The sequence below is a fragment of the Talpa europaea genome (assembly GCF_964194135.1).
Source record: "Talpa europaea genome assembly, chromosome: 2".
Taxonomy (NCBI): domain Eukaryota; kingdom Metazoa; phylum Chordata; class Mammalia; order Eulipotyphla; family Talpidae; genus Talpa; species Talpa europaea.
Genome location: NC_140068.1, coordinates 45,001,515 through 45,029,510, shown reverse-complemented (window position 1 = coordinate 45,029,510; position 27,996 = coordinate 45,001,515). Strand labels below are relative to the sequence as shown.

The 27,996-nt window shown below is 38.2% G+C and overlaps 1 protein-coding gene across 3 annotated transcripts in view; it reads right to left on the bottom strand.

Moving 5' to 3' along the window:
* Nucleotides 1-14,977, bottom strand: part of ATG5 (autophagy related 5) — a gene marked incomplete at both ends in the record, with an annotated part of 105,432 nt that extends 90,455 nt beyond the window's left edge. For all 3 annotated transcript variants that reach the window (XM_084227703.1, XM_084227704.1, XM_084227705.1), the window contains one exon: nt 14,870-14,977. In XM_084227703.1, coding sequence (XP_084083829.1) covers nt 14,870-14,977 — 108 coding nt within the window. The remainder of the gene's footprint in view (nt 1-14,869) is intronic.
* Between the last annotated feature and the right edge of the window lie 13,019 nt (nt 14,978-27,996).

Sequence of the window (27,996 nt, the reverse complement as noted above, 5' to 3'; positions counted from 1 at the left end):
GATGTATATAAAGAATCCACAAGTAGATACAAGGAGGAGATTTGCAAAAATTCATTTTTTTCATTTTGCAGTAGATAGACTAATTTCTTGTTTTCCTAAGCTGCTTTCTCCTTTAGCTCATAAAATTGTTTCCTCTCTTTCTGCAAAATGATTCAAGGTTATGTATTTTGATCAGTAAATCAATTAGAGTTACTGGTTTGGAAAATACACAAAGAGAAATAGTTTGTTTAAGGAACAAGATAACAGGTCCCAATAGACAAGAGAATATAACAATGGTCCCAGGGGCTATAGAGTACATGGGTGTGGGCGGTAGTTGGTATGTCCCAATATGGAACAGAGGTTACTAATACTATGAGCACAATAATATGATAGTATTGTGGATTCAACAGAATATAAATTCCTCTTTTACAAGAAACAATCAGAATATGATTAGGGAAGAAAAAAGGGGAAACTAATACTACAGATAAGGTAAAGCACTAGTTATTTTATGGGGAAGCACTTATTTTATACAAAATAAGCCAAAATCACATTCTATTAAATAAATGGCACAGAAAAGATTCACTAGAGTCAGAAATGACAGAATCAAACACAGATGTGACATGAACAGTTTCTAAGAAATTAAAACAGCAAGGTGAATTGGCCATTTTTTAAAAAAGAAGTAAAATTTATAAGTCTATTAAATTTTCTATTGGTAAGTCTAGAACTTTAAGATGCCTGTTGAGCATCTATTCTATAGAGAATAATATTAATCTAGTAGATGGTAAGAAGGAAGGCACATCAGGACTAACAAGCATGGTTATCAGCTCCTAACTGAGAATGCTGTATTTAATACATGGCCAGGGTTCAAAATTGCTAAATAATTCACAAATGATTTTCAGGAAACAAAAATTTCTTTACAACAAGAAATGGGGAACATTAAAATATAAGCTTCATTAAGACAGGGGTTTTCCCGAATAGCCAAAGCTCTACTGAAAAATAAAGAAGGAAATGGAGGCATCACACTCCCAGACTTCAAACTATACTACAAAGCCATAATCATCAAAACTGCATGGTACTGGAACAAGAACAGACATACAGACCAATGGAATCGAATAGAAAATCCAGAAATAAACCCACAGATTTATGGTCAACTAATCTTTGACAATGGAGCAAAGACTATGCATTGGAGCAAAGAAATTTTGTTCAATAAATGGTGCTGGGAAAACTGGGCCGCTACATGCAAAATAATGAAGCTTGACCACTACCTCACACCATACACAAAAATCAACTCAAAATGGATTAAAGAACTAGACATAAGACCTGAAACCATAAAATACATAGAAGGAAATATAGGCGAAACACTACGGGATTTGCACATCAAAGACATCTTTACAGACACATCACCCAAAGCAGTGATAGTGAAGACAAAGATAAACAGCTGGGACTACATCAAATTAAAGAGCTTCTGCACAGCAAAAGAGACAATAACAAAAACAAAGAGAAACCCCACCAACTGGGAGAACATTTTTGCACCCAACACTAATGATAAAGGACTGATCACAAAAATCTGCAAAGAGCTGAGGAGACTCAGCAACAACAAAGAAAATAATCCAGTCAAAAAATGGGCAGAAGAGCTAAAAAGAAACTTCTCTGAAGAGGAAATGCAAATGGCCAACAGACATATGAATAAATGTTCAACATCACTTGTAATCAGGGAAATGCAAATCAAAACTACCATGAGATACCATCTCACACCAGTGAGAATGGCACATATTAAAAAAACTAGCAACAACAAATGTTGGCGAGGGTGTGGAGAAAAAGGAACTCTTCTGCACTGTTGGTGGGAGTGCAAACTGGTCCAACCACTATGGAGAGCTGTGTGGAGATTTCTGGACCTACTAAACATAGAGCTTCCATATGATCCAGCAATTCCACTCCTAGGTATTTACCCAAAGGACACAGAAACATCAATTCCAAAGAGCACCTGCACCCCTATGTTTATAGCAGCACTGTTTACAATAGCTAAGCTTTGGAAACAGCCCAAATGCTCAAAAACAGATGAGTGGATCAAGAAGATGTGATACATATATACCATGGAATATTACTCAGCATTCAAAAAAGATAAACACATGCAATTTGCAGCAACATGGATGGCGCTGGAAGGGATCATGCTCAGCGAAATAAGCCAAAAAGAAAAAGAAAAATACCGGATGGTCTCACTCATAGCAGGAATCTAGAGAACTTAAATAAGGGACCAGGAAAATGAATATAAGAAAGTGAAAATCAAAATCAACAGAAAACTATGAACCAGAGACACTTTTTGGGGGGTGGGAGGGGAAGGATTGGGGTCAGAATGGGGCGTTTGCAATTGTATGGGGGAATATAAAAATAAAATTTATTATTTAAAAAAAAAAAAAAAAGACAGGGGTTTTGTTACACTGTTCACTGCTATAATCCCAAAGCCCAAAAGAGTGCCTGCTTGGTAGAAGTACACAATTTGCTAAAGAAATCAGATTCCAAAAGTTAAGTGGGACAAAAAAATAGAAAACAATAATCTTAAAAGTATGTCCCAACAGAATCCACACTGCAACGTTGTTGGAATCTTCCTTCAAACTGGCCTGTGAGTATAATCTGTAACTAATATAAATATCTACTATAACACTAAGAAATAACTCTATGATTTAAAATTGACTATATGAGAGTAAGTACAAATACAATTTATCTAGTATTTAAACAGACAAAAATGAAAAGAAAATGGCAGCCAACATTAAAAAAAGTTAATAGGGAGGAAAAGCGGCAGGTCCCAGTGAGAACTGGGACACGGAAGATAAACGGGTGACTCCAGCAAACTGCCCGAAGAAGAAAGTGGCCATAAAAGAGGACTAGAAGGGAGGGAAGCGCAGAACCCTGCTCCCCTCCCCCGCCCACAGAGGCGGCACTCTCCGACCAGCAGAGAGGAGGAAAACAACAAACCAAAACGGCCACCAAGAACAAACGACGCAGCAAGCGGGACTATGAGTGGAAAGGAACTATTGCAGCCACCACACCCCTTGAACGGGAGCTGAGGCGAACCCTGCAGGATTCGCCGCGGCGGTGAGCGAACAGCTACAGCTCCGGGCGCCATTAGAGAAGAACAAAGACCCCGGGAGACGCGCACACAGCCCGGGCTGCCGGTAAGCTTGCGCGGATAGCGGCGCGCTCGGTGCGCTTGAAAAGCAAGTGCAGACCAGGATCGCGGCTGCCCAGGTCCCCGCGCCTGCGACCTAGGCTTAGGAGACGACCTAGGCTTGCGGGGAGACGCGCGGAGGTCCTCACTGAGGTGAAGGTCCCTCCCTGAGTAAGCAGGAACCAGGCGCCCAGGCACGGGAGCTGTGCAAAAGGCGCGTTCCCGCGCCACTGAACTGGGCTACAGCCCGCGTCCTGGAACTGAGGGCTTTGGAACTGAGACCCGGGGCACGAAATTAGGGGCGTGGGTTCCCCACGACGGTGGGGCACAAGGCAGACACAGCACCCCAAAGCCGTTGAGATGTACCCTACCATCCCCGCTTTGCTCCCTGTCCCACGTCCCACGGGGTGGAAAATCAGCTCCCCAAGGGCTCTAGGAGAGATCTTTGGCGCCACCTAGCGACTTGTAGCCAGCACAGGCTCCTGAAGGAGCTAGTGGCCAGCTGGGGAGTTAGCCCACACCGGGCCCCTTCCGAACAAGTAGTCTGAGCCCACAGGGAGAGCGAGCACCCACAGCCAGGGCAGACCAGGCACGCAGAAGAGTGTGCCTGACACCGGACGCGCAGGGAGTGTGTCCCACATCACCATTTTAGAACAGCGACATTTCTTCAGTAAAGACTACCTGCAGAAGGCTTCCTCAGGAGCCAGAGGTGAGCGGGGGAAGTTCGCCCACGCCAGACCCCCTCTGGCCTGCAGTCCAAGCCCAGAGGGGGAGCAGGAACCCACCGCCGGGGCAGACCAGGCGCACAGGGGAGTGTGTCCCCACATCGGCATTTTAGAAAGGGACCTTTCTCCAGTAAAGACTGCTTGAAACTGACAGATGACTCCTGGAGGAACCAGAGGGGAGAAGAGAAGCCCACCCAAGATGCCGGCCAGTCCCAACAACACAGTGTCCCAACGCATACGGCAAATTAGAAAACAGACAGTAGGGAGGAGAAGAACCACACGCAACCTAGCAACTCTCCAGAGAAAAAGCACACCACAAAAAGAAAACCAGCCCCCAGATTGCAACGACAGTAACTTGGAAGAACTTCTGAGCCTTCCAGAAAGAGAATTTAAAATTGCCGTGATTAAAAAACTGACAGAAGTCATAAAGGAAAACAATGATAAGGGAAAAATAATCAACGATCAGAAGAATGAAATTGAGTCCCTAAAGAGGGAAGTAAAAGAAATGCAGGAGATCAAAGAATTAGTGGAAGAACTAAAGAATTCTGGGAAAAGCAATGAAAGCAGAATTGATGAAATAGAAGAACGAATAAGTGCTCTTGAAGACACAGAAATAAAAAGAACCAAAACAGAAAAGGAAAGAGAAGTACGAAGGAAAAAGAACGAAGAAAGACTTTGGGAACTATCTGACTCCACGAGGAAAGGAAATATAAGAGTTATAGGAATACCAGAAGGAGAGGAGAGAGAAGTAGGAACAGAGAAAATATTCAAAGAGATAATTGAAGAGAACTTCCCAAATGTGAAGAAGGAGCTGAAAATTGATATACAAGAAGCAAGAAGAACACCAAACTTCCACGACAAAAGAAAAAATACAGCAAGACACATAATAGTAAAGCTCCCAAGAATCCAGGACAAGGAAAAAATAATGAAGCTGGCAAGAGGGAAGAAACAGATAACATTCAAAGGAAAGCCAATCAGGCTGACATCAGACTTCTCCGAAGAAACACTACAGGCAAGGAGAGAGTGGAGGGACATAGTCAACAGACTCCAAGAAAACAGATGCCAAGCAACAATACTCTATCCCGCAAAGCTCTCCTTACTCTTTGAAGAAAGAATATGGACCTTCCCAGACAAACAGAAACTCCGGAATTTCATTGCAACTAAACCCCCACTCCAAAAAATACTACAAGGAGTCCTAAAGCCAGAACCTCAGAGGGACGAATAACAATGAAAGAAGGCCAAAAAAAAAAAAAAGTTATTAAAAGAATAAATAAATAAAATCAAAGGAAAGACAAACACAATGGCAAATACAGATGTTAACATATCAATATTAACTCTAAATGTAAATGGACTAAACTCTTCAATAAAAAGACACAGAGTTGCAGCCTGGATTAAGAAACAAAACCCAACCTTTTGCTGTCTCCAGGAAACACATTTAGCTACAAAAGATAAAAATAGGCTCAAAGTTAAAGGATGGAAAACAATCCTACAAGCAAATGGACCAAAAAAGAAAGCAGGAACAGCTATACTTATATCAGATAAAACAGATTTCAAACTCAAAAAGATAAAAAGAGACCCCAATGGTCACTACATTATGATCAAGGGGACAATACTTCAAGAAGAAATAACACTCATTAACATATACTCACCAGGGGCCTCCCCGGTGGCGCAGCGGTTGAGCGCTGGGTTGCGAAGCTGCGCGCGGCCTCTGCGGCGCCGGTTCGATCCCCGGCTGCTCCCCGGCCACCGGAGGAGGGTCCCACATGGCGCGCAGACCTCTCCTGCCGCCCGCTGCTCCCCTCAGCAGTGTACTTCGGTCCTTCTGCCTGCTCTGCTCCCTGCTCTGGCTCTGGTGAATTCTCTCACCCTCCCGCGCTTCTGACTGTGCCCAGTGCATGTATAAACAAAACAAACAAACCAGCAAACAAATAAATAAAGCATGCCTCTATTTAAAAAAAAAAAAAAAAAAAAAAAAAAAAAAAAAACAAAAAAAAAAACATATACTCACCAAACGAAGGAGCACCAAAATATATCAGACAACTGTTGTCCTCTCTGAAAACAGACATCAGAGAAAACACATACGTAGTGGGAGACTTCAACACACCACTATCAACAATGGATAGATCAACAAGACAAAAAATAAGTAAAGAAACCAAAGCTCTAAATAAGGACCTAGAGCAATTAGGCTTAACAGACATCTATAGAACACTAAACCCCCAAAAAACGGAGTACACATTTTTCTCAAGCGCACACGGATCATTCTCCAGGATCGATCACATACTGGGGCACAAGACAAACATCAACAGATACACCAAGATTGAAATCATATCAACCATCTTTTCTGACCATGAAGGCATCAAACTAGAAATAAACCATAAAAAGAAGGCAAGGAACTTTCCTACCTCATGGAGATTAAAAACCACACTACTGGAAGACCACTGGACTAATGAGGAGATCAAAGAAGAAATTAAAAAATTTTTTGAATTGAACGACAAGGAGGACACCAATATCCTAAATGTATGGGATGCAGCAAAAGCAGTAATAAGAGGAAAATATATAGCAATAGAAGCTCACATCAAGAAACAAGAAAGAACTCAAAGAAACAACCTAATCTCGAAGCTCAAAGATCTAGAAAAAGAACAACAAAAAACCCCAAAACCAGTAGAAGAAAAGAAATAATAAAAACCAAAGCAGAAATAAATGAAATTGAAACTAAAAAAACAATCCAAAAGATCAATGAAACCAAGAGCTGGTTCTTTGAAAAAATCAATAAAATAGACAAACCCCTAGCCAGGCTCACAAAGGAAAAAAGGGAGAAAGCACAAATAAACAGGATCATCAATGAAAGAGGAGAAATCACAATGGACACAGCAGAAATCAAAAGAATAATCAGTAACTACTATGAACAGTTATATGGAAACAAGTTTAACAATCTAGAGGAGATGGACAAATTCCTACAACTCTACAATCACCCAAAGCTAGATAAAGAAGAAATAGAACACCTAAACAGACCAATTACAATTAGCGAAATTGAAATGGTAATCAAAAACCTCCCCAAAAACAAAAGCCCAGGACCTGATGGATTTAAAAATGAATTCTACCAAACATTCAGAGACGAATTAGTGCCTATCCTTCACAAACTCTTCCAAAAAATTGAGAAGGAAGGGACAATACCAAACACGTTCTATGAAGCCAACATTACACTAATACCAAAACCGAACAAGGACAACACAAAAAAGGAAAACTACAGGCCAATCTCCCTAATGAACACTGATGCAAAAATCCTCAATAAAATTTTAGCCATCAGAATCCAACAATATATCCATAAGATAATTCACCACGACCAAGTAGGATTCATTCCAGGGGCACAAGGATGGTTTAACATCCGAAAATCAATCAACGTTATCCAACACATCAACAAAAAGAAATATAAAAACCATATGATAATATCAATAGATGCTGAGAAAGCTTTCGACAAAGTGCAACACCCATTCATGATAAAAGCCCTTGAAATTCTTGGGATACAAGGAACATACCTCAACATCATAAAGGCCATCTATGACAAGCCAACAGCCAGTATCATTCTCAATGGTGAAAAGCTGAAAGCAATTCCATTAAGATCTGGAACAAGACAAGGATGTCCACTCTCACCACTGCTTTTCAATATAATACTGGAACTCCTAGCCAGGGCAATAAGACAAGAGAAAGACATCCAAGGAATCCAAATAGGAAAAGAAGAAGTCAAACTATCACTATTTGCAGACGATATGATATTATACATAGAGAACCCCAAAAACTCCACAGAAAAGCTAATTCAACTCATCAATCAGTTCAGTAAAGTGGCAGGATACAAAATCAACATGCAAAAGTCAGTAGCCTTCCTATACACAAACAATAAATCTGAAGAAGAAGAAATCAAAAAAACCATCCCTTTTGTTATTGAAACAAAAAAAATCAAATATTTGGGAATAAATCTAACAAAAGAGGTAAAGGACCTATACAAAGAAAACTATAAAACACTGTTAAAAGAAATAGAAGAAGACACAAAGAAATGGAGAGACATCCCCTGCTCGTGGATTGGAAGAATAAACATTATTAAAATGGCCATCCTTCCAAAAGCAATATACAGATTCAATGCTATTCCAATCAAAATTTCAATGTCATTCTTCAAAGAAATAGAACAATTATTGATGAAATTCATATGGAATCACAAAAAACCCCAAATAGCCAAAGCTCTCCTGAAAAAAAAAGAAGGGAATGGAGGCATCACACTCCCAGACTTCAAACTATACTACAAAGCCATAATCATCAAAACTGCATGGTATTGGAACAAGAACAGACATACAGACCAATGGAATCGAATAGAAAATCCAGAAATAAACCCACAGATTTATGGTCAACTAATCTTTGACAAAGGAGCAAAGACTATGCATTGGAGCAAAGAAAGTTTGTTCAATAAATGGTGCTGGGAAAACTGGGTCGCTACATGCAAAAGAATGAAGCTTGACCACTACCTCACACCATACACAAAAATCAACTCAAAATGGATTAAAGAACTAGACATAAGACCTGAAACCATAAAATACATAGAAGGAAATATAGGCGAAACACTACGTGATCTGCACATCAAAGACATCTTTACAGATACATCACCCAAAGCAGTGATAGTGAAGGCAAAGATAAACAGCTGGGACTACATCAAATTAAAGAGCTTCTGCTCAGCAAAAGAGACAATAACAAAAACAAAGAGAAACCCCACCAACTGGGAGAACATTTTTGCACCCAACACTAATGATAAAGGACTGATCACAAAAATCTGCAAAGAGCTGATGAGACTCAACAACAACAAAGAAAATAATCCAGTCAAAAAATGGGCAGAAGAGCTAAAAAGAAACTTCTCTGAAGAGGAAATGCAAATGGCCAACAGGCATATGAAAAAATGTTCAACATCACTTGCCATCAGGGAAATGCAAATCAAAACTACCATGAGATACCATCTTACACCAGTGAGAATGGCACATATTAAAAAAACTAGCAACAACAAATGCTGGCGAGGGTGTGGAGAAAAAGGAACTCTTCTGCACTGTTGGTGGGAGTGCAAACTGGTCCAACCACTGTGGAGAGCTGTGTGGAGATTTCTGGACCTACTAAACATAGAGCTTCCATATGATCCAGCAATTCCACTCCTAGGTATTTACCCAAAGGACACAGAAACATCAATTCCAAAGAGCACCTGCACCCCTATGTTTATAGCAGCACTGTTTACAATAGCTAAGCTTTGGAAACAACCCAAATGCCCAAAAATAGATGACTGGATCAAGAAGATGTGGTACATATATACCATGGAATATTACTCAGCATTCAAAAAAGATAAACACATGCAATTTGCAGCAACATGGATGGCGCTGGAAGGGATCATGCTCAGCGAAATAAGCCAAAAAGAAAAAGAAAAATACCGGATGGTCTCACTCATAGCAGGAATCTAGAAAACTTAAATAAGGGACCAGGAAAATGAATAACTATAAGAAAGTGAAAATCAAAATCAACAAAAAACTATGAACCAGAGACACTTTTAGGGGGGCGGGGGCGGGAGGGGAGGGATTGGGGTCAGAATGGGGGGGCTGCAATTGTATGGGGAATATAACAATAAAATTTATTAAAAATAAATAAATAAATAAATAAATAAATAAATAAATATAACAGAAAGGTCAAAAAAAAAAAAAAAAGAAAATGGCAGCCAAAGACATCACCCCACCTTCTATGTCCACATTGTATCATTCATTTTTTTTCTTAGGTATATCTCGTGTGTGCGTGTGTGTGTGTGTGTGAGAGAGAGAGAGAGAGAGAGAAATACATTCACACTGCACTGCTCTGCAACTACCCCTATGATCTCTCTACAAAACTTTTTCATCATCCCAAATTCAAATTTTGTACCCATTACACAGTCTCTTCTTTCCCCAGATTCTTGGTAATCACTATGCATTTAACTATTATAGGAATCTCATGTAAGCAGAATCATAAAAATATTTGTCCCTTTTGGATCTAGTTAATTTCAATTTGCTTAATGTCTTCTAAGTTCTTTAGTTCTTTTAACATGAAGAAGATTCCCCTTCTGAGGAGAGAGACTGTCAGTTACATGTAATCTATCCTCTTATTCTTCCTATTACAATGCAAGTACCTAGTGAATGTGATACAGTGAGTCACTATTTTCACCACAGCTTATAAGGAATATATGTTTTACACAACTGTATACTTATGTTTCTGAAAAAGGTGCTTACAATTTTACTTATTTATGCCAAATCCTATTTTACCCAATATTTTCAAACTGCAGATTTACTTTTCTAGAACAAAAGGAGGATTGAAATATACAGAATTCAGATCCATTCAATGTGTGAGGAGCCTAACACAGGCAATGAGGATAGAACACTGAGTATGACAGACTTCTTCCTCTCAAGGACTTTACAATCTAGGGAGGAAGACAGATTCTAAAAGAAAAGTTACAAATATGATAAATGGTAAGAAGGAAGTAAAAAAGTACTATCAGAGCAAGTAGCAAAGGCATTTAAGTGAATACAGGAGCTCCAGGGAGGCCTTGACAGTCTTTTTTAAGGCAGGAATCAAAAAGGGCAGGAGTGAACCAAGCATGGGTGACTATGAGTGTTTGGATGTGAGTAGGGTGGGAAATACTGGTGTTCATTCTAGACAGAGTAAACTGCTGGAAGGGATGGAGTGAATACAAAGACAAAGAAGTTGAATAGGACAGAGCAGTGCTGAAGAATCAAAAGACCAAAGCATGGAGAATCTTATAAATTTCATTGAGGAACCTAAAGACGATGAAAAGCCATTTAAGGTTTTAAGGTTTTAAGTAGGCAGGTGACAAGATGAGATAGGTTTTGAAAAGATTATTCCAAGTGCAGGCTGGAAAACTAAGAGGGCAAGATCGAAGCCAAGGAAACTGGGTTAGTATAATGAAATCCACCAGTTTTTAAATGGTTGTCTGAACTAGGATACAGCAGTGGCTATGAAAAGAATCACCTAAGTTCAAGAGATATTTGAGATGTAAAGTCAGATGGACTAAGATACTGACTAAGTATCAGGGATATGGGAGAGAGAAGCATCAAAGAATGAGTCTCATCTTAATGGGACTCTCATGGTAAGAATAATTAATTAGCCAGATGATAGATCTACTTGTCAAAATAGGAAGGGAATATGGCAGAAGACCAACTCCACCTGGGAGTTAAGATGATGAGCCCAGTTTCAGATAAATTAGTCGGCATTCCTTCTAGACATCCAGTGAGAATATTCATCAGATATATAGATCTGGAGCTCAGAAGAAAATCTTAGGAGTTGTTGAGATACAAATGCTCAACAAAGCCCTAAAGATGGATGAGAACTCTGGGGCAGGGGAAGGTTAAGAGAAAATAAAAGGCAAAGTCCCAAGGAATGCCTATATTGAGGAACAAGCAAAGGCTAGAGATCTGGACAGGAGAGCACACTGTGTACCCACCCCCCAAAAAAAACAACCAGAAAGGTACAAACAAAACCAGCAACACAAGGCACTATAAGACCAAGAAAGGAGAGTGCCATAAAATGGAGAAAACCGCCAACACTATCAAATACTGCTAAGAAATCACATGAAAATTCAAAAACAGATAACAGGTCTGGGAAAAAAGACGTCATTACTGATTGTGCCAAGAACAGTTTTATTGGAGTAGTATGTATTATAGCAAAATAAGTGGTGAAAGCTGGAAAGAAGTCAATGAGTATAGACAATCTTTATAAGAAATCTGGCTGTAAAGGAAAAACAAGAGTAGAAAGAGAGATGGGAGAACTCTTTTAGAATAGGAAGAATGTAAAAAAACATTAATGCTGCAAAGGAGTCAGTAAATAGAAAGAGGTTGAAAGTAAAAGAAAGAAAGCAGGGTGGGGTGAAACAACCAGCTTCTTGAGAAGTCAGAAGTTGGGGTTCAGAACAGACAGAGGCTTGGGTCTTACTTAAGAGGAAAGATCTCCCACTAAAACAGAAGAGAGTACATGTGTGGATAGCTGAAAGTGGGTTTTTCAGACTTGGTAACAAAGTTAAGGAAGATCCTAGCACACTGTTTCTATTTTCTTTGTGAAGCAGGAAGTGAGGTCACCTGTGAAGAGAGAAAGTTGATGTCAGAGCTCAGAGATATGGTCATAGTGGAGAAAAACTAAAGAAACATAAAAGGACAAGTGGGTATGTTTAGGGTCTACTCAGACTGATGACCATCTATATGATGGTACGAAATTGGTAACAAGTTGCAAAATATGCATGAAAATTAGGATGTACATTTTTATATTGGAAAATCTAAATGAAAAGCAAAAGTTTAATAAATATAATGGAAAGAATAAAAACTGTAAAATTGCCTAGTTTTTAGCAAATTTCCTTCTTAATATCACTGCAAAAGAAGACATCATTCTCAAAGGATAAACATACAAGATACAGGTTGAAAGCAGCTTTATGGAGTGGCAACAAATTAAAATGCAGAAACAAGCAGGAATACATCTAACATTAATATGCTTTTTCTTTTTTTTTTTTTTAAGATTTATTTATTATTTATACAAGCACTGGGTATAGTCAGAAGCACGGGAGGATGAGAAAATCCACCAAAGCCAGAGGGGAGAGCAGAGCAGGCAGAATGACGAAGTACACTGCTGAGGGGAGCAGTGGGCGACAGGAGAGGTCTGCGCGCCATGTGGGACCCTCGCCCAGAGGCCGGGGATTGAACAGGCGCTGCAGAGGCTGCAGGCAGTGTCGCAACCCAGCGCTCAACCGCTGCGCCACCGGGGAGGCCCTAATATGCTTTTTCAATGAAAACAGAAAATTCCAGAGACTCTTTAAATATTTACTATGAATTTGATATGAGTGTGTATTTCAAAAATGTAGCTGTAAGAAATAATCAATAAGCATTATAAAAAGTAAACTATCAGTACATTTCCATGTATCTCCACCTCATATGGATAGATTCTTCAGGTCACAGAAACAATGCTGTTACGTCACCTCGCCTGAGTTTTGAGAATATGAAAGAAAAAGGTCTACTGGTTCCCCAGTTATGACATTTTAACCTCATCTCAGAGTCTTTGAAACATTATAACTATAACTATTACAAACCAGAGCATATTAAAAATACTTTGAAGATTAATCTATAAGCAAGATAGATGAGATTTAAAGCTGGCAATAAAACTATTACCTATAATTCTAAGGCTAATCAATGGAAAGTTTTTTCATATTCTTTCTGTATCAACTTATACTTAAAAATATATGTATTTAAAGAGTAAAATCTGGATTATGTTCCATGGTTTTAAACCCTTGCTTTTTAATATTTATTATATACCTATCATCCACTACTCTTCAAAAGCACAACCATAATGACTACGTAATAATTTCTTCTTGGGGAGGATTTATAGCAATTCAAGAAAAAAAATGACCTATTAGACAAAACAATCCTCTTCCTCCTACAGTTTTCCCAATACTTTCTGTCATTTTCACCTGATCGCACAAGTCTTTCCATATTAAAGAGTTTCATATATTTAAAAAGGAAACATTATATTCTTTACTTAGATGTTTTTAACTACAGGAAATCTGTCAAATATCATATTCTGAATTAAAAGTAAACAAACTTCATATTTTTGTTTTTCCACTTTTGCCAACTAGACACATCTCCTTTTTTAGATATTGTTTAAAAGTTACCAAGGTTAAATGTTTTAATTAAAATAACAAAAAATAGTTTGAAAACAAATGATATTCTAGGCCATATTACAGAAGGAGAACAGAAAAAATACACCTGATAAATGGAATTATTGACCACATTCTGTTTTTAACTATGGAGTTTTTCTAAAGGCAGAAAAGAAAACTATTGTGATTACCAAAACTAAAATGACAAATGTGTATGAACAGTTAACGATTACAGCAATACAAGCAACAAAAGACCACTTAATATCTCTGAAATTGTCATTTCAAGTAACAAGAAAAACCCAGAGACAATTTAAAACAAATTCCCAACATGACTCTGGGGAGACTTTGATGCACTACAGATGGTAGCATCTGCAGGACTTATGCCAGATGCTGAGATGTGCAGAGAAATAGAAAATAGTCCCTATATCTAAAAAGCTAATGAATGGACTCCTTAACTTAAAATTGGAGCAGACTGAAGAGGTACTGCCTCTGCAAATGAAAAAGAAAAAAGCAAAGGGCATGCTTTATTAAAGTGAATCTACAGTTGAGCACTACAAATACAATTTCCAATTTTCCAGATCCTCCTGGGTAAACAGTATTTGGTCTTCCTGAGACACAAAAGGAAAATGATAAAATAATGATAACAGATTGTCTGCCTATCAGGGGCTATTCAGAAAAAGAGTCAGGATAGTATTCTCTCCAACAGACAGATGCATAAGTTTAGATTGCATAAGCACTTAGAAAAGGAAAAAAAGCAGGTTAAAAATAAGAAGCTATTTGATACTCTATTTTAGAACAGACAATGCTCTAACATAAACCTGCAAGCCTGTATATAGCAAGTTATGGTATTAAATAATATGTATTAGTTCATGAATATATGAAAACACACACACATTCATATGACCATTCAATTAAAAAAATTCATTAAAAAGTTGCTTGGAATCATCTAAATACAAGAGAATCAAATCTAACCCTATCATTTTCCAAAATTTGTTACAGTTAAAAAAATAAGTATGGAACTTATGATTGTATTATAATATATTTTATGTATAAGAAAAAAAAAGTCAAGAAGGTCCCATATTAACAGATGAATGGTGGATTTTTTTCTTTGAGTGATAGGATTAGAGGTAATTTTTATTTCTTTCTTTTTGTTTATCATTGTTTTCCAACTTTTTTCCATAATAAATACATTTGACTTAATATAAAATGTTGGAAATATCCCTCAGGTTTTTTATATATTTATTTACCAAAAAAACTGACAAAGTTAGCAATCCCATTTGCTACCATCAACATACTTACATAATATGGTTCTGCCTCCCGTTCAGTTATCTCATCCTGATACAGGGTGAAGCAAGTTGGAATTCGTCCAAACCACACATCTCGAAGCACATCTTTGTCATCTGTCATTCTTCCAGTGGTTAAAGCAGTACATATAGGCTAAGTTTTTTTTTTTCAACCAAAGCCAAACTGAAAATAAAATGAAAAACATTAGTCAAATCCTTGCAAGGATGAATGAACCTGCTCTGAAACAAAGAAAGACTACAGAAAAAAATTAATGTATTTCAAAATCATGATTGGCATGCTTTAAAACAAATGCAAAAATTAGTAAAACAAATTGTATATGCAGAACTATTATTTATTTAAAGGAATCACAGAAGTAACCCACTCTAAATTACAAATGCTGGGTCTCCCCTGGTGGCGCAGCGGTTGAGCGCTGGGTTGCGACACTGCCCGCAGCCTCTGCAGCACTGGTTCGATCCCCAGCTCCCTGCAAGGGTCCCACATGGCCTGCTGCTCCCCTCAGCAGTGTACTTCATCACTCTGCCTGTTCTGCTCTCCGCTCTGGCTCTGGTGAATTCTCTCACCCTCCCGCGCTTCTGACTGTATCCAGTACTTGTATGAATAAATAAATAAATCTTTAAAAAATGAATAAATAAATAATTCTTATAAAAAAATAAATTACAAATGCTACAGTATGCAAGTAATAAAATCAGTCAAAGTTGAACTCTACTTATATTCTTTTATGCCCCAAAGTCTAGCCCTTATCTAAAGTGAACTCTTCACCTATGCCCCACTGTCACTTTAGCCCAACTCTAAAAATATCATTCCCACAATTATTCCTGCTCCATCTAATATATTCAACCCTTCCTAGTCCAGACAGTTTTGCCTCTCTTTCTACAAAAATACACATCTCTCTCATCTTGGAAACTATCTATAACCCTATTATAAATCCATTCTAAATTTCATCCTGTCCACAATTCGATCACACCAATATTTCCAGTCTTATTTCTTATATTTCTTTCTAAAAACCCTTTTAAATAGCAAAACTGGTCTCTTAAACACTTTGCTCTCTACTCTATCATTGCCCTTGTCTAATATGTTCTTCTCTCATCTATTCAAATCCTACTCACTTGGCAAATCCAGCTCACAATCCTCCATCCCAGACTAAGTGCTTCTGCTGTGATATCACAAATACAGTACTAAATCTGCAAACGAAAATATTCTGAGTAAAGTAGCACATAACTTTTGACTGCCATAATATCCAAGTGACTTGTACTGATATTCTACAATTAGATAACACTAGAATAAACTGTATGAGCAAATGCTGAAAAACTACAGGTACCTGTATACTCTCCCTCTACAATATCCCTTCACTCTTATATTTATACATTTCCCAACTTTCACAGGCTAGCCAATTCATAATTCATTACAATGTATCCTGTGGCAACATCCTAAATAACCACATTAGTTTAGCCAATCAAATATCAATTATTAACACTGAATTATTCTAGGATCTTATGTCCTGTTTTCCACTGACCAATGTCAAGTGCATCAAGATTGCCAGAAATTACTTAAAATTGTGTACACCTTGGAGGTCAATCAGGTATAAGTCATCAAAAGGTAAGTAAACTAGAAGAGGTGAAAAAAAATTATCCAACATAACAAGACCACATAATTTGATTGCACTATGTAACAGTCAAACCAGGATAGGAACTGGTCACTTGAACTGAGACTAGTGTTATTTCCAGCACACCACTATGTTCTAATTTATATGAAAATAAACCACATCCATAAAAGTCCCTATTTGAAGCAAATGATACACACATTCAAACGTCACATAACTCGAATTGATGGGTTTCAAGTTCAAAAAATATACTGAGTTTCTGTATTGTAGAGAAAATTTCCAAGTTTATACATCACATAAAATTAGCTCACTGAAAACAAGGAAGTTCTCACCACTTCCTGATGACATTAATATATAGTTTATTCTTTTTAAATGAATCTACTGATTGCAGAAAATAATGAAATCTGAGTTATGACAAATCTAAAGTTGACCTGATATAAAAGTGATAAGCAGTGGTTTCTGTAGCAATGATATATCATAGCTACAACTGATATTCCTCTCCTATGAAGAAAAACAAAACAAAATAAAACTTAAGGCAAAGAGCTCCCTTCCTAAGAGACTTCATGAGCATTTAAATATAATTTTAAAATTGAAAAGTCACAATCAGTATTTTCACATGGGATGACTTTTCTTTTTCAGAAAAAAAACAGGTAGAAACTACAATTCAAAAGAAAATGCAAAGTTAAGGTTCTTATGGTCACCTAAGGAAAGGTGCTTTCCCTCTGCACAACCACTGTCCTCTCAAGAAGGAATAAAAATCTGATTGGTTACATTCCAAGATACCATTTGAGCCATGTTTATAAATAGGCAGGAGTCACCATAAACCCAAATACCATGCATGGATCTGGGTACAGTTTCCTTTTCTCTCCCTCTACATTGTCAGATAACAACATCTGGCCGTCCTGCTTTTTTGGTCTGTGGCATTTTCTTTTGCATCTTCCTTTCATGTGTGAGGAACAGTAAAAAGAAATGGCTAATGTCTCCCTCTTCTCTGTTTCTTAGATATTCTACCCAACAGTGATACAAGTTTGGACTTAAATTTTACTGGTTTAGTAGCAATAATCTCACTGAAGAACTTCAGCAAACTAGGCTGGAACAAAAAACTTTACCAAAGTTCTGCAGTAGGGTTTTAGGTACAAAATCAGTGAAAGATAAACCCCCCACATTTCACTATTTCTTACGTATATATTTCTTTTAAGACCTCAAGGAATGAACTGACTGAGACAAGAAAGTGCTGTACAGAGTTATGGAAACTGCAAACAAGACTACTTACTACGTCAAAATATAGACCCAAATTTGTAGACTCACAAAATGTTAATCTTTCTATGTTATTAAATTTTCATCTATAATGAATTATGTAAGAAGGCAAGTTTCTTACATAAAGAAACGTGTTCACAGCAGCATTATTTACAATAGCCAAGACCTGGAAAAACCCAACTGTCCTTTCATGGATTAATGAATAAAGAAGTTGTGATACATATAATGGAGTATTATTCAGACATTAAAAAGGGGGGGGGAAATCCTGCCATTTGCAATAAAGTGGATGGACCTTGATGGCATTATGCTAAGGGAAACAAGTCAGATCCCTGTTTATCTCATTTACATGTACAACCTAAAAAAAAAGAGATCAGACTTTGTTTATCAGAGGTGGTGGAGAGGAGATGGGATTGGGAAAAGGTAGTCAAAAGGTATAAATTTTGGTTTAAGACAAATATATACTAGGGATATATATAAAAATGTGATGACTATAGCTAGTGTGCTGTTTGATACACAGGAAGGCTGAGTAAATCCTAAAAGTTCTCATCACAAGAAGAAATTTTTTCCCTATTCTTTTCTTTTTAATATTATCTATATGAAATGACAGATATTAGCTGGTATTATGGTACTCTTTCTACAACACATATATAAATCAAACCTGTACAACAAAATCAAACCTATAAATCAGAGTCACACTGTATATCTTGAATTTACATGGTAATACCTGACAATTATTTCTCAATAAAATTGGACAAAAAAGTTTAATTCTAATATAATGAATACACTTAACTAAAAAAATACACATGAAAAATTGGCTGGTACACAGATTAAATTAAATGTCATTAAGTATTTAATAATCCTTTTTTAAAATGAAAAACAGAACAAAAGCTTAACTCGAGAGGCCCTACAATGCGGGGGGTTCAAAATGTCCAATATGGAACCAGACTGCCTAGATTCAAAACCTTGCTCTACCACTTTCTGCATGACCTCAATAACAAAGAATAATCAAAAGGCTTATATGATATAAGCAGGAATTACAAGAGCATAAGAAAATAACTAAAAATTAAGCACTGGACATTGCTAATCAAATTTAATAGTCAGTAAATACTTGGCTATTTGATATGTAGTTTTATGGCAGGCAGCAAGGGTACATAAAATGATGGAAAAGATAAGAATGAAAATGTATTTTTAAAACTGCAGACACTGCCCAGAGGAATTATATCCAAATCTACTAAATATACCATACACTCCCCTTTCTATGGTTTTGCTCATGCTGCAGGTTCTTTACACTTAAGGTAGCTTTCCCCACCTTGTCTTCCAATACAGGCACTCTCCAGAATCCAGACTTCCGGACATGACTCAAGCAGAACCTTTGTTTCCTCACTTCACCTGTACTTTTCCTTATAAGCTTATACTAAAGATTTCTTATCTCTGATTTCGAAGTTCATATTCTTTCTATCACACCACAGCAACTGCCAACTCCAAGATGTCTATAGTTGTAACTAAATATTACTATGTGGGAGTTTTCATAAGGAGGAGGGAAGGGAAGAAATACAGTATTAATCTATCCAATCAGTGGTCAGGGAAGAATTTTTTAAAACGTGAATCAAGGAAATAGATGGATAGAATACAGACGGGCAAAGAGAAATCAAACATTCTAAGTAGAGCAAAATAGCATTAGCAAAGGCAGGGAGGGAGCAGGAACAGTTTATGTGCCAACTTTTAAGGAAATTTTGGGTTGGCAGTAGTGAATAATAAAAGAGCTAACATTATGACATGTTTTATTATCACATGTGATCCTAGGCACTGAGGCTCAATTTCCTTATCTGGAAAATTCACCAGGCTTTTCTGCAATAAAAAAATAGTAACAATAAAAAAGCTAGAATGTTTAAATTAGCACTGGATTAAGTGCTGAGAAATAAAAACAATTATACTTTTAATGTCAGATCTGTTCATGTAAAATGAGACTAGACATGAAGCACACCAAATGGACAATTGTGGGTTCTCACTATCATCCAATAAGTGTAGAGAGCCTATAATATAAGGTGGTAACTGTGAAATAAAAACATTTATTTGGTGGCAGCACACAAAAGATCAAGTAAGAGAGAGGCAGTTCCAGCAACTAAAGCACCTGAGTGCCTCACTTACACTGGTATCAGTGGCTTGATAAGAGACAAATAAGAGGTTTATAGAAAGGAGAATGAATAAAAGTAGGTAACAAACTGGCTGACGAATAAATAGCAAGGACAGGGAAGATTTAAAAATCTGACAGCAGACAATACAGTAAGGTAGTTAAGGGGATTTGAAATCCAACTGACATGGCTTCAAACCCTGACATCCACCTATAACCTTGTGTCCCTGGAACAAAGGTGACTTCTTTGAGTCTTTATCTATAAATTAGAGATAATTCTAATTTTACAGGGCTGTTGGGTGTTTAGCACCTGGTCACCACTTACTAAATTGTTTATGCATTTAATACACCATTTCCTTGTGCTTCCATGACTCTTCTGCTTGAATCTCTTTTCCTCTTCTTTTGGTCAACTCTTAATCCTCTTTTAAGAGTCAGTTTATAACATCACCTTCTTGGTAAGCTTTCCACTAAGTAACCTCCAATCTAATTACTTCTATAATAGTATCCTATAACCATGCATTCCAACTATGCTTATTTGTCTCTTGTACTGAGATTTCCTGAACAGTAGAAACTGAGTCATATTTACCATTTATTCCCAATACTAGCATAATTAGCATATAGGCGGTGAAATTTTTTTGTTATACTGGAAAATATGTAAATATATGAAACAGATCCAAGTGTTATACTAGCTACTTAAGACACTTTTCCATCTAAACTCTTTCCCAAGTCAGTACAATTACACTTTAAATTCAACAAACTTCATTATCTCAGAAAAAAATACTTTTACTTGAACCTCCTTGGTGGCGCAGGGGTTAAAGTCAGCCCTACCAAGCTCTAGGCAGCTACTGCAGCATGAGTATGACCCCTGGCCAGGGAGCTAAAACACATGGTACAGCAGACCTTTGCTGTCTCGCCCACTGCTCCTCTCAGCAGTGTATTTCAGCAGATCCGCCTGTTCTCCCTGCTCTGCCTCCAGTGAATTCTCTCACCTGCCCCCCACCTCTGGCCTACACTCCAGTTCTTGTATGCATAAATAAAAATCAATCTTACATAAATAAATAAAAATAAAAAATATTTTTCCCTCTCAAACATTACATTATCATCACCATTTGGGAACACAGGAATTCCAATACAAGATACAATCTCCTTGAAATAAGCTTCTTGAATGTACAGCAGGGCTACCTCTTCTTTCTTTTTATGTTTGAGTTATATTGGCTTATGATACTAAATGCTTTAGGGGCACATGTTCACACCTGTACACCATGCCTACCACCAAAGCACCAATCAATCTCTCTCTCCCTCCCTCGGGCCACACCTCCCCACCAACCCCCCAATGCCACTGTTCCTAAAGATCAGTAATTTTCAACAGGGGTTTTAATGAACAGCCTCATCCCCAGGGCTCAGTCACTGAACTCACCTTTGCAGATCTCTTGGACTTTAAATACCATTTATACATTACCAATTCTTGCACTTATATTTTACCTTCAGCCGAAACATCTCCAGTTTCAAATATACTACCTGAATATGGATACTTCATTTGAAAAATTTAACTTGTACAAAACCAAAAATTATTTCAGGACTTTTCTCCTTTCCCCTATTAACTCTGTGGTCTTCCCAATATCACTAAGTGTTGGCTTCTATTCTTTGGTTGCTCAGACCATAAAGCTTGGCAGTCATCCTTGGCTCTCTTTATACCTGAAGGTGCAAGATTAGAAAGGTCTAACTGGCCATTTCTCACCAGCTCCATATTATCACATTGATCCAAGTCACTCTGACTTTTAACCTGGATAAATGCAAAGACCTGTTAACAGATCTTCTTATTTCTGCCCTTGCTGCAGATAAACAACACAGTAATGAGAAATATCCTTTCAAACACAAATCAGATCAGTTTTCTCTTTTACTCAAAACCCTACTACCCCAGTCAGAGTAAAAATTTATAAAGTCTTACAAGACTAGACAGATGATCTGACCCCATTTTGAACTGCTTATTATTTCTCTCCATCTTGCTCATTGGTTCTAGCCAAACTAGTAGGTATGGTCCTGCCTTGGGACTTTCTGATTGCTCTTTCCACTACATCCACATGGTACCCTTGTCACTTTTAAGTTCTCTGTTCAAATATCATCCTTCTAAGGCCACTGCTGCAATATCCGATACATCTGAATCTTGGACCTGAACTGAACTATATGTGATTTTCATAGAGGGAATTGTTAGATGAATTTTGAATTTGAAAGTAACACTGATAGCATTTGTTGCTTTATTTTTTCCTACTAGCTCTTTTCGCCACCTGACAAATACTGTACTTTAATTACTTTTTATATTAATGTTTCCTCCTACCCTCAAAGTGAACTTCATGATGGCAGAAGTCTTTATTATTTTGCAGTGTTTTGTTTAGTTTTTATTCTTATTAAATTAATAGTTAATCTACACTTACAGACCATACATCAGTCTCAAAACTCATGTCCACAGAGTTCTACTCTTCTCTTCATTTCACCCTATTTTTAACCAGCATACTTTTGAAGATCAAATCACATGTTTAAGCCTAGTGTAAAATCCTACTTAACTACCACCCTTTGTCCAACAGCATTACTTTCAAATTCAAAATTCAACCACCTTCCTCTATGAAAGTCACATATAGTTCAGATCCAAGTATCCAGAGCCTCTGACTCAGACTTATAAATTATCTTCTAGAAGGTTGGAAGGCCAGTACTCTCTGACAGTCTCTGGATTTTCATTCTGGATGAAGATACTCTGTGTCTCCCAACGCCTCAGAAAAATCTAGAACCAATTCAGTTTCTTTAAGGTTTCTCAAGTTCTAGTATGATCTGAAAATAATCTAAATAATTAAAGCACGTAAAAGCACGCTGCCAACACAAAACGGCTTTGTTAGCACTAAATGCCATTAAAATAAGACAAGGAACGCCGTTACTGGAGAAGATAACTTGTCGGGAGGAACTGTCCACCGAATCCATAGAACTGTACAGCCGGTGAAATCATTATGATTTAAATAAGTGTTCCACCGGGGGCGGAAAAAAAAATGCAGGTCCTGAACTGAACTCTAGAGTCTGCCGTAAGACCTGGGACTTCTTACCTTAGTAAGGAACAGAAACGCTCCCTGAAAGCGATCGCACGGGCTACACCCTGAGCCGGCCCAAGGGCTGCGGGGCAGGCACCTGGCCAACCCCACCTCCCCCGGAGCAACCACCTTCAGACACGGCCGCCGGGGGAGCGTTCCTCTCCCCGATCACTCACTCCTTATTCTTACCACACCTACCTGGTACCTCCCCAACCTCCTCCAGGCATTCCCTCGCTCTGGGGACACACACACACACCCTACCAGAAGCGCCGGCTCCTCCGGCTGCCCGCACCGGTGAAGTCGCTCAGGTCCCGGGATCTAGCTGGGCGGAGGCGCAGGGTAATTGACACTGTCCCGCAAAGGCGCACGAGCTAGGAGTCCCCAGGACCCGCGCAGCCGCAGAAGGAGGTCGGAGCCGAGCCTGCTGCACTTCCGCCCTCCGAGATCCAGAGAATCCAGCCGCAGCGCCGCGGAACTCGGGAAGCCCACTGGAAGTCCAGTCACCCTCGGCGCCCGGAGATGACATCACGGGACCCCACGTGGGCCGCACTCCGCCCTCGGAGATCCGCCCCACCCTGCGCGGAGGCCAGAGCCCCGCGTGAGCATGCGCGCAGTGAACGAGCGCATGGAGGTGGGGTCAGTCCTCTTGGCAAATTCATGACTTCTTCCCTCTACGGGTGTGTGACACCTCTGGCAAAATCATTGGTATTTGGAGAGGTTCTTGCAATAATTCTCTTAGAGGAGAGCGTTTTTGAAATACTGAGACACCGCTCACTGGAGCTTGATTGAAGCAACCCTCTCTCCTTGACTTCACAGAAAAAATAATAAAATGTTGGTTTTAAATCTGTTTTATCTGGTTTTATGTCAGCTTTGTCAGAGCCACGGCAGATTTTATTAGCCACATCTGCAGAAGACTAAAACAAGAGTACTGAAGACTGTATCCATCAGTAGTGCTTATTACTATCTGAAAATAACAAACACTTAGAAAACTTACTGCTAAAGAGTGATCAGATCTATCTAGGAGTCTTGCCAGGTTTGTCTCCTAATTACTCATACCATGCAAAGTAGTGCCATGGATACTACGTAATTACTGTGATGAGATTTGAAGAACAAAATAGGTGGCCCCCAAATATGCCACTGTGGTATATTGATTACTTTTTAATTAAATTTATTTAAGAAACAACTCGTGCTAAAGACACGCTGACCCTCCTTTGTATCCTTATGCTTTAAGCAGAAAATTCTGAAAGGTACCCCCTCTGTCGCTAGAGGTAAAGAGATAATTCTTATCTCCACTTAATTAGGGCAAGGAATGCTATATAAACAAATTTACTCACTAATTTACTACCCCAAACCCAAACTTATTTGTCTTATCAGTTCTTCAAAAATTTGTTCCTTTGTCTAAATGATGTAAAAAATTTGCTGTTTTTGGTCACTTGTTTAGTTGTCATATTTTTGGGCCTCAATATGTAGGAAGTTAAATTTTGTTTATCTCCTGTTAATATCTGGTTGATTACAGGGATGTCTCTCTGCAGACTCAAAACAGGTTGTTTGGAAGACTAGGAAAATCCTACTTGTAGCCACAGGATTCTTTTAAAAAGAAAAATCTTCTGGAGGTTAACCAGTCCAATAATTTTCAAAAAGTAAATCATAGCCTATGGGTTGGTCATCAAATTAATTTAATGGATCACAATGAGCATTTTTCAGTTGAAACAACAGCTTTCTTCACTCACATTAAGGGAAATATTGTTTCCTGAAATTTTTAGTTCAATATCTATGTGGAATACACTGAGTAGTTACAGGAATACAATTGTTACAATGGCAGCTGTCAAAAATTTTGAAAGCCACATTCCATTCCATTCCACTTTCTCAAATGCAGAAATCCTCTCCACAACATCCCCAACAGACAGCTATTAGCTTCTGTGAAGACAACAAAAATTCTGTCCATCTGTCTATTTGCATTATGAAAAATAAGAGTCAAGAACATTGTGGGGGTCGGGGAGATAGGGGAGTGTAGAATCTCCAGGGATAAGGATGCCCCACCTTCCTAATGATAACTACACTGCATGGAATTTACTCTGAAATATGTCTTCAAAAATTAGATGGATTGATGGATAGATAGAGAGACAGATGGATAAATGACTTCTCTCTTCTCTGGATATGATCCAGTCATAGGTATCCCTGTTATATATTGTGCTTTTTTCCATTTCATGATTATGCTCCTTGAGGGAAAATTTGGAGTGAATTTTGTATTTGCTCTGTCATTTCCACTTGTTAACATTGCCTTCTCTCTCAATCAGTGATAATACATGGGGTTTTTTCTCTGCAAATAACTTCTAACAAGATCTTTCTCACTGGACTTACAATTTCCCCCAAACCTCAACTCAATCTGGGTGACTCCAGGGCAACTCTTTGACTTGCATAAACTTGTTTATAAAGTTCATGGTTCACCAAAAGTCAAATGCACAATTCCTACAGAATTTTGGGTCCAGAGCAAAGATTCCAGAAAAGTCTCCTATCTATAATAAGCCTTCCTATCTTCTAACTATAATAATTTGCACTTGTAAAGTGCGGCTTTTATTTTGGCGTATCTCGTAACTTTTTAAGACTCAGAAGTATGGGTATCACAACTTTTCTTTTCTCAAAATGCACTTAAATCTACTTTCCTAAACTTTACTATCACCCCCTCACCCCACATGGCTCTGATACTCCATTCACTGCCTGATACCAAGGTCCTATCTTCTTTCTTTTATCTTCGACATGCTAGATGCAGTGGATGAATGAATTAAGCCAAATTTAATTTCTACTCCAGCTCTAGATCTTTGGATTTCTAGCTTCAACCACCTTACCTGTCTCCTCAATGCCCCTCACCATTGGATTCTTCCTTCATTCTGTAGAGATGCTCAAGTGTTCTCCCATCCTTTTAAAATGCTCTCTTTGAGCTACCATAAGATCTGGCAATTCCACTACTAGGGATCTACCCAAAGGACACAAAAACAGTGATTCAAAAGAGCACCTGCACACCTATGTTTATTACAGCACTATTTACAATAGGTAAAACCTGGAAACAACCCAAGTGCCCAAAAATAGATGACTGGATCAAGAAGATGTGGTATATATACACAATGGAATATTATTCAGCAATCAAAAAGATAAACTTATGCCATTTGCAGCAACATGGATGGAGCCAGAAGGAATTATGCTCAGTGAAATAAGCCAAAAGGAAAAAGAAAAATATCAGATGGTTTCACTTGTAACAGGAATATAGGGGAACCAAATAAGACATCAGTGTAAAAAAAAAAAAAACAGTACAAAACACAACAAAGCAAAAACAGACAATTATAAACCAGAGACATCCTGCAGGGGAGGAGGAGGGAGAGGGATCAGAGGGAGGGAGGGAGGAGCACAGGGGACTGTGGTGATGGTGCAGGGGTGCCTTGGGGAAGGAAATTCTATGGGGACTCAATCTGAGGGGGTGGGGTGAAGCGAATATTGTCTAAAAATTTTTAAAAAATGATAAATGTTAACATTAAAAAAATAAATTAATTAATTAAAAAAATAAAATGCTCCCTTTAACTTTCAGCACCTAAACTCTTAAGATAGCCTCCTTATTGATCTCCATGCCTCTACTTGGCCAGGGACCATCTATATTTAATTTCAATTTCAACCACAGTGGGATGATCTAAAATGCATCCTAACCATGTCACTGATACTTACAACCTTTAAGTGATTCGTTCTGGACAAAATCATACTTTCTTAGCATAACTAGGAAGGCCCTTTAGAATTGTTTCCCTCCTTCATTCCTTCTAGTATCATTTCCCAGTACTCTCTGCCTTTTACTTCAAACTCCAATAGTATCAAATATTTTGCAGTTCAGTGCACTCTGTGTATCATGCTTCTGTGACATTGTTCCCACTGCCTCTGCTGCCTAAAATACTATCCCCTACCAAAGTATCACCTTTTTTCTTCCATAACTTGGCATATACCACTCATTCCCCAAGACTCAGTTCCAGCGTTGGAACGTTTTCCCTGATGCACCCAACCTAGGCTAGGTGCTGTTTGTAATTTGCTGAATCATTTTTTGAATCCCCAATGCCAACACAATGCCTGACATTCAATAAATGTTGAAATAAACTAAATTGAATATGAACTTTCTTCCATGATTGTCATCACTTTCCCCTTACAAACTAAATTCTTCCTCAGAATTTAAATAGAAAGTAGTGGTAGTGGTTTCTTGAATTACTTCATTAATTTCAAAATTATCAGCAAGGCAAACTGAAAGTGATTGAGATAACACTGCTGTTAGCTGAGTGGGAGGCTCACAGTTGCCTGGCAGTTACTACAGCCTGTCTTGGTGCCAATTTTGTGATCTGCCTGGGAGAGGAGTCACTGCTTCTTCCATCTGGCTGCACATGCTGCAGTGAATTCCCAGAATAAATTCCATTTCTGTTCTTCTATCCATTGTCCTTATTCAAATGATGCATGTCAAATGATGCTGGAATGAAAACTCCTAGAAAGTAGGCATGAATTCCTATACTATAGAAAGACTGCAAAGTGGAATTCCACAGTCCAGAACAGTAACTCTGGTATGACACTTTAACATACTCTGCCCTCCTTTGGTGTACACGCTGTGATATTATTCATGTACTAGCTTAAGCTTCAATTCAAACTGAGAATACACACTTCAGAAGTGGACAGGTACCAGCATTTCAGTCCACATTCCAGAAACAGCTATTGCAAGGATGTCTGTTACCACTATATAGGTCCAAGTAGTAAATATCAGATATGGATTCTTATTTTTTGATTTGCTCAACAGTATGGTAAATATTAGAAATGGGATCTTACTTATGAGGTTAGCAGTATTTGAAATATATGAATTGATTGAAATATTTTAGAGATCCTTGCTACTCTTGTATAAGCAAAGCATAGAAGTCCATGAATCCATAAGTTTTCTTATGTCTTCAAGAAAGGTTTTAGAAGAAAAAAAAAAAAAGAAAGGTTTTAGAATTCAGCTTCAGGAACTGTGTTACATCTGCCTTTAGAGAAGTTTTCTTACAAGGAG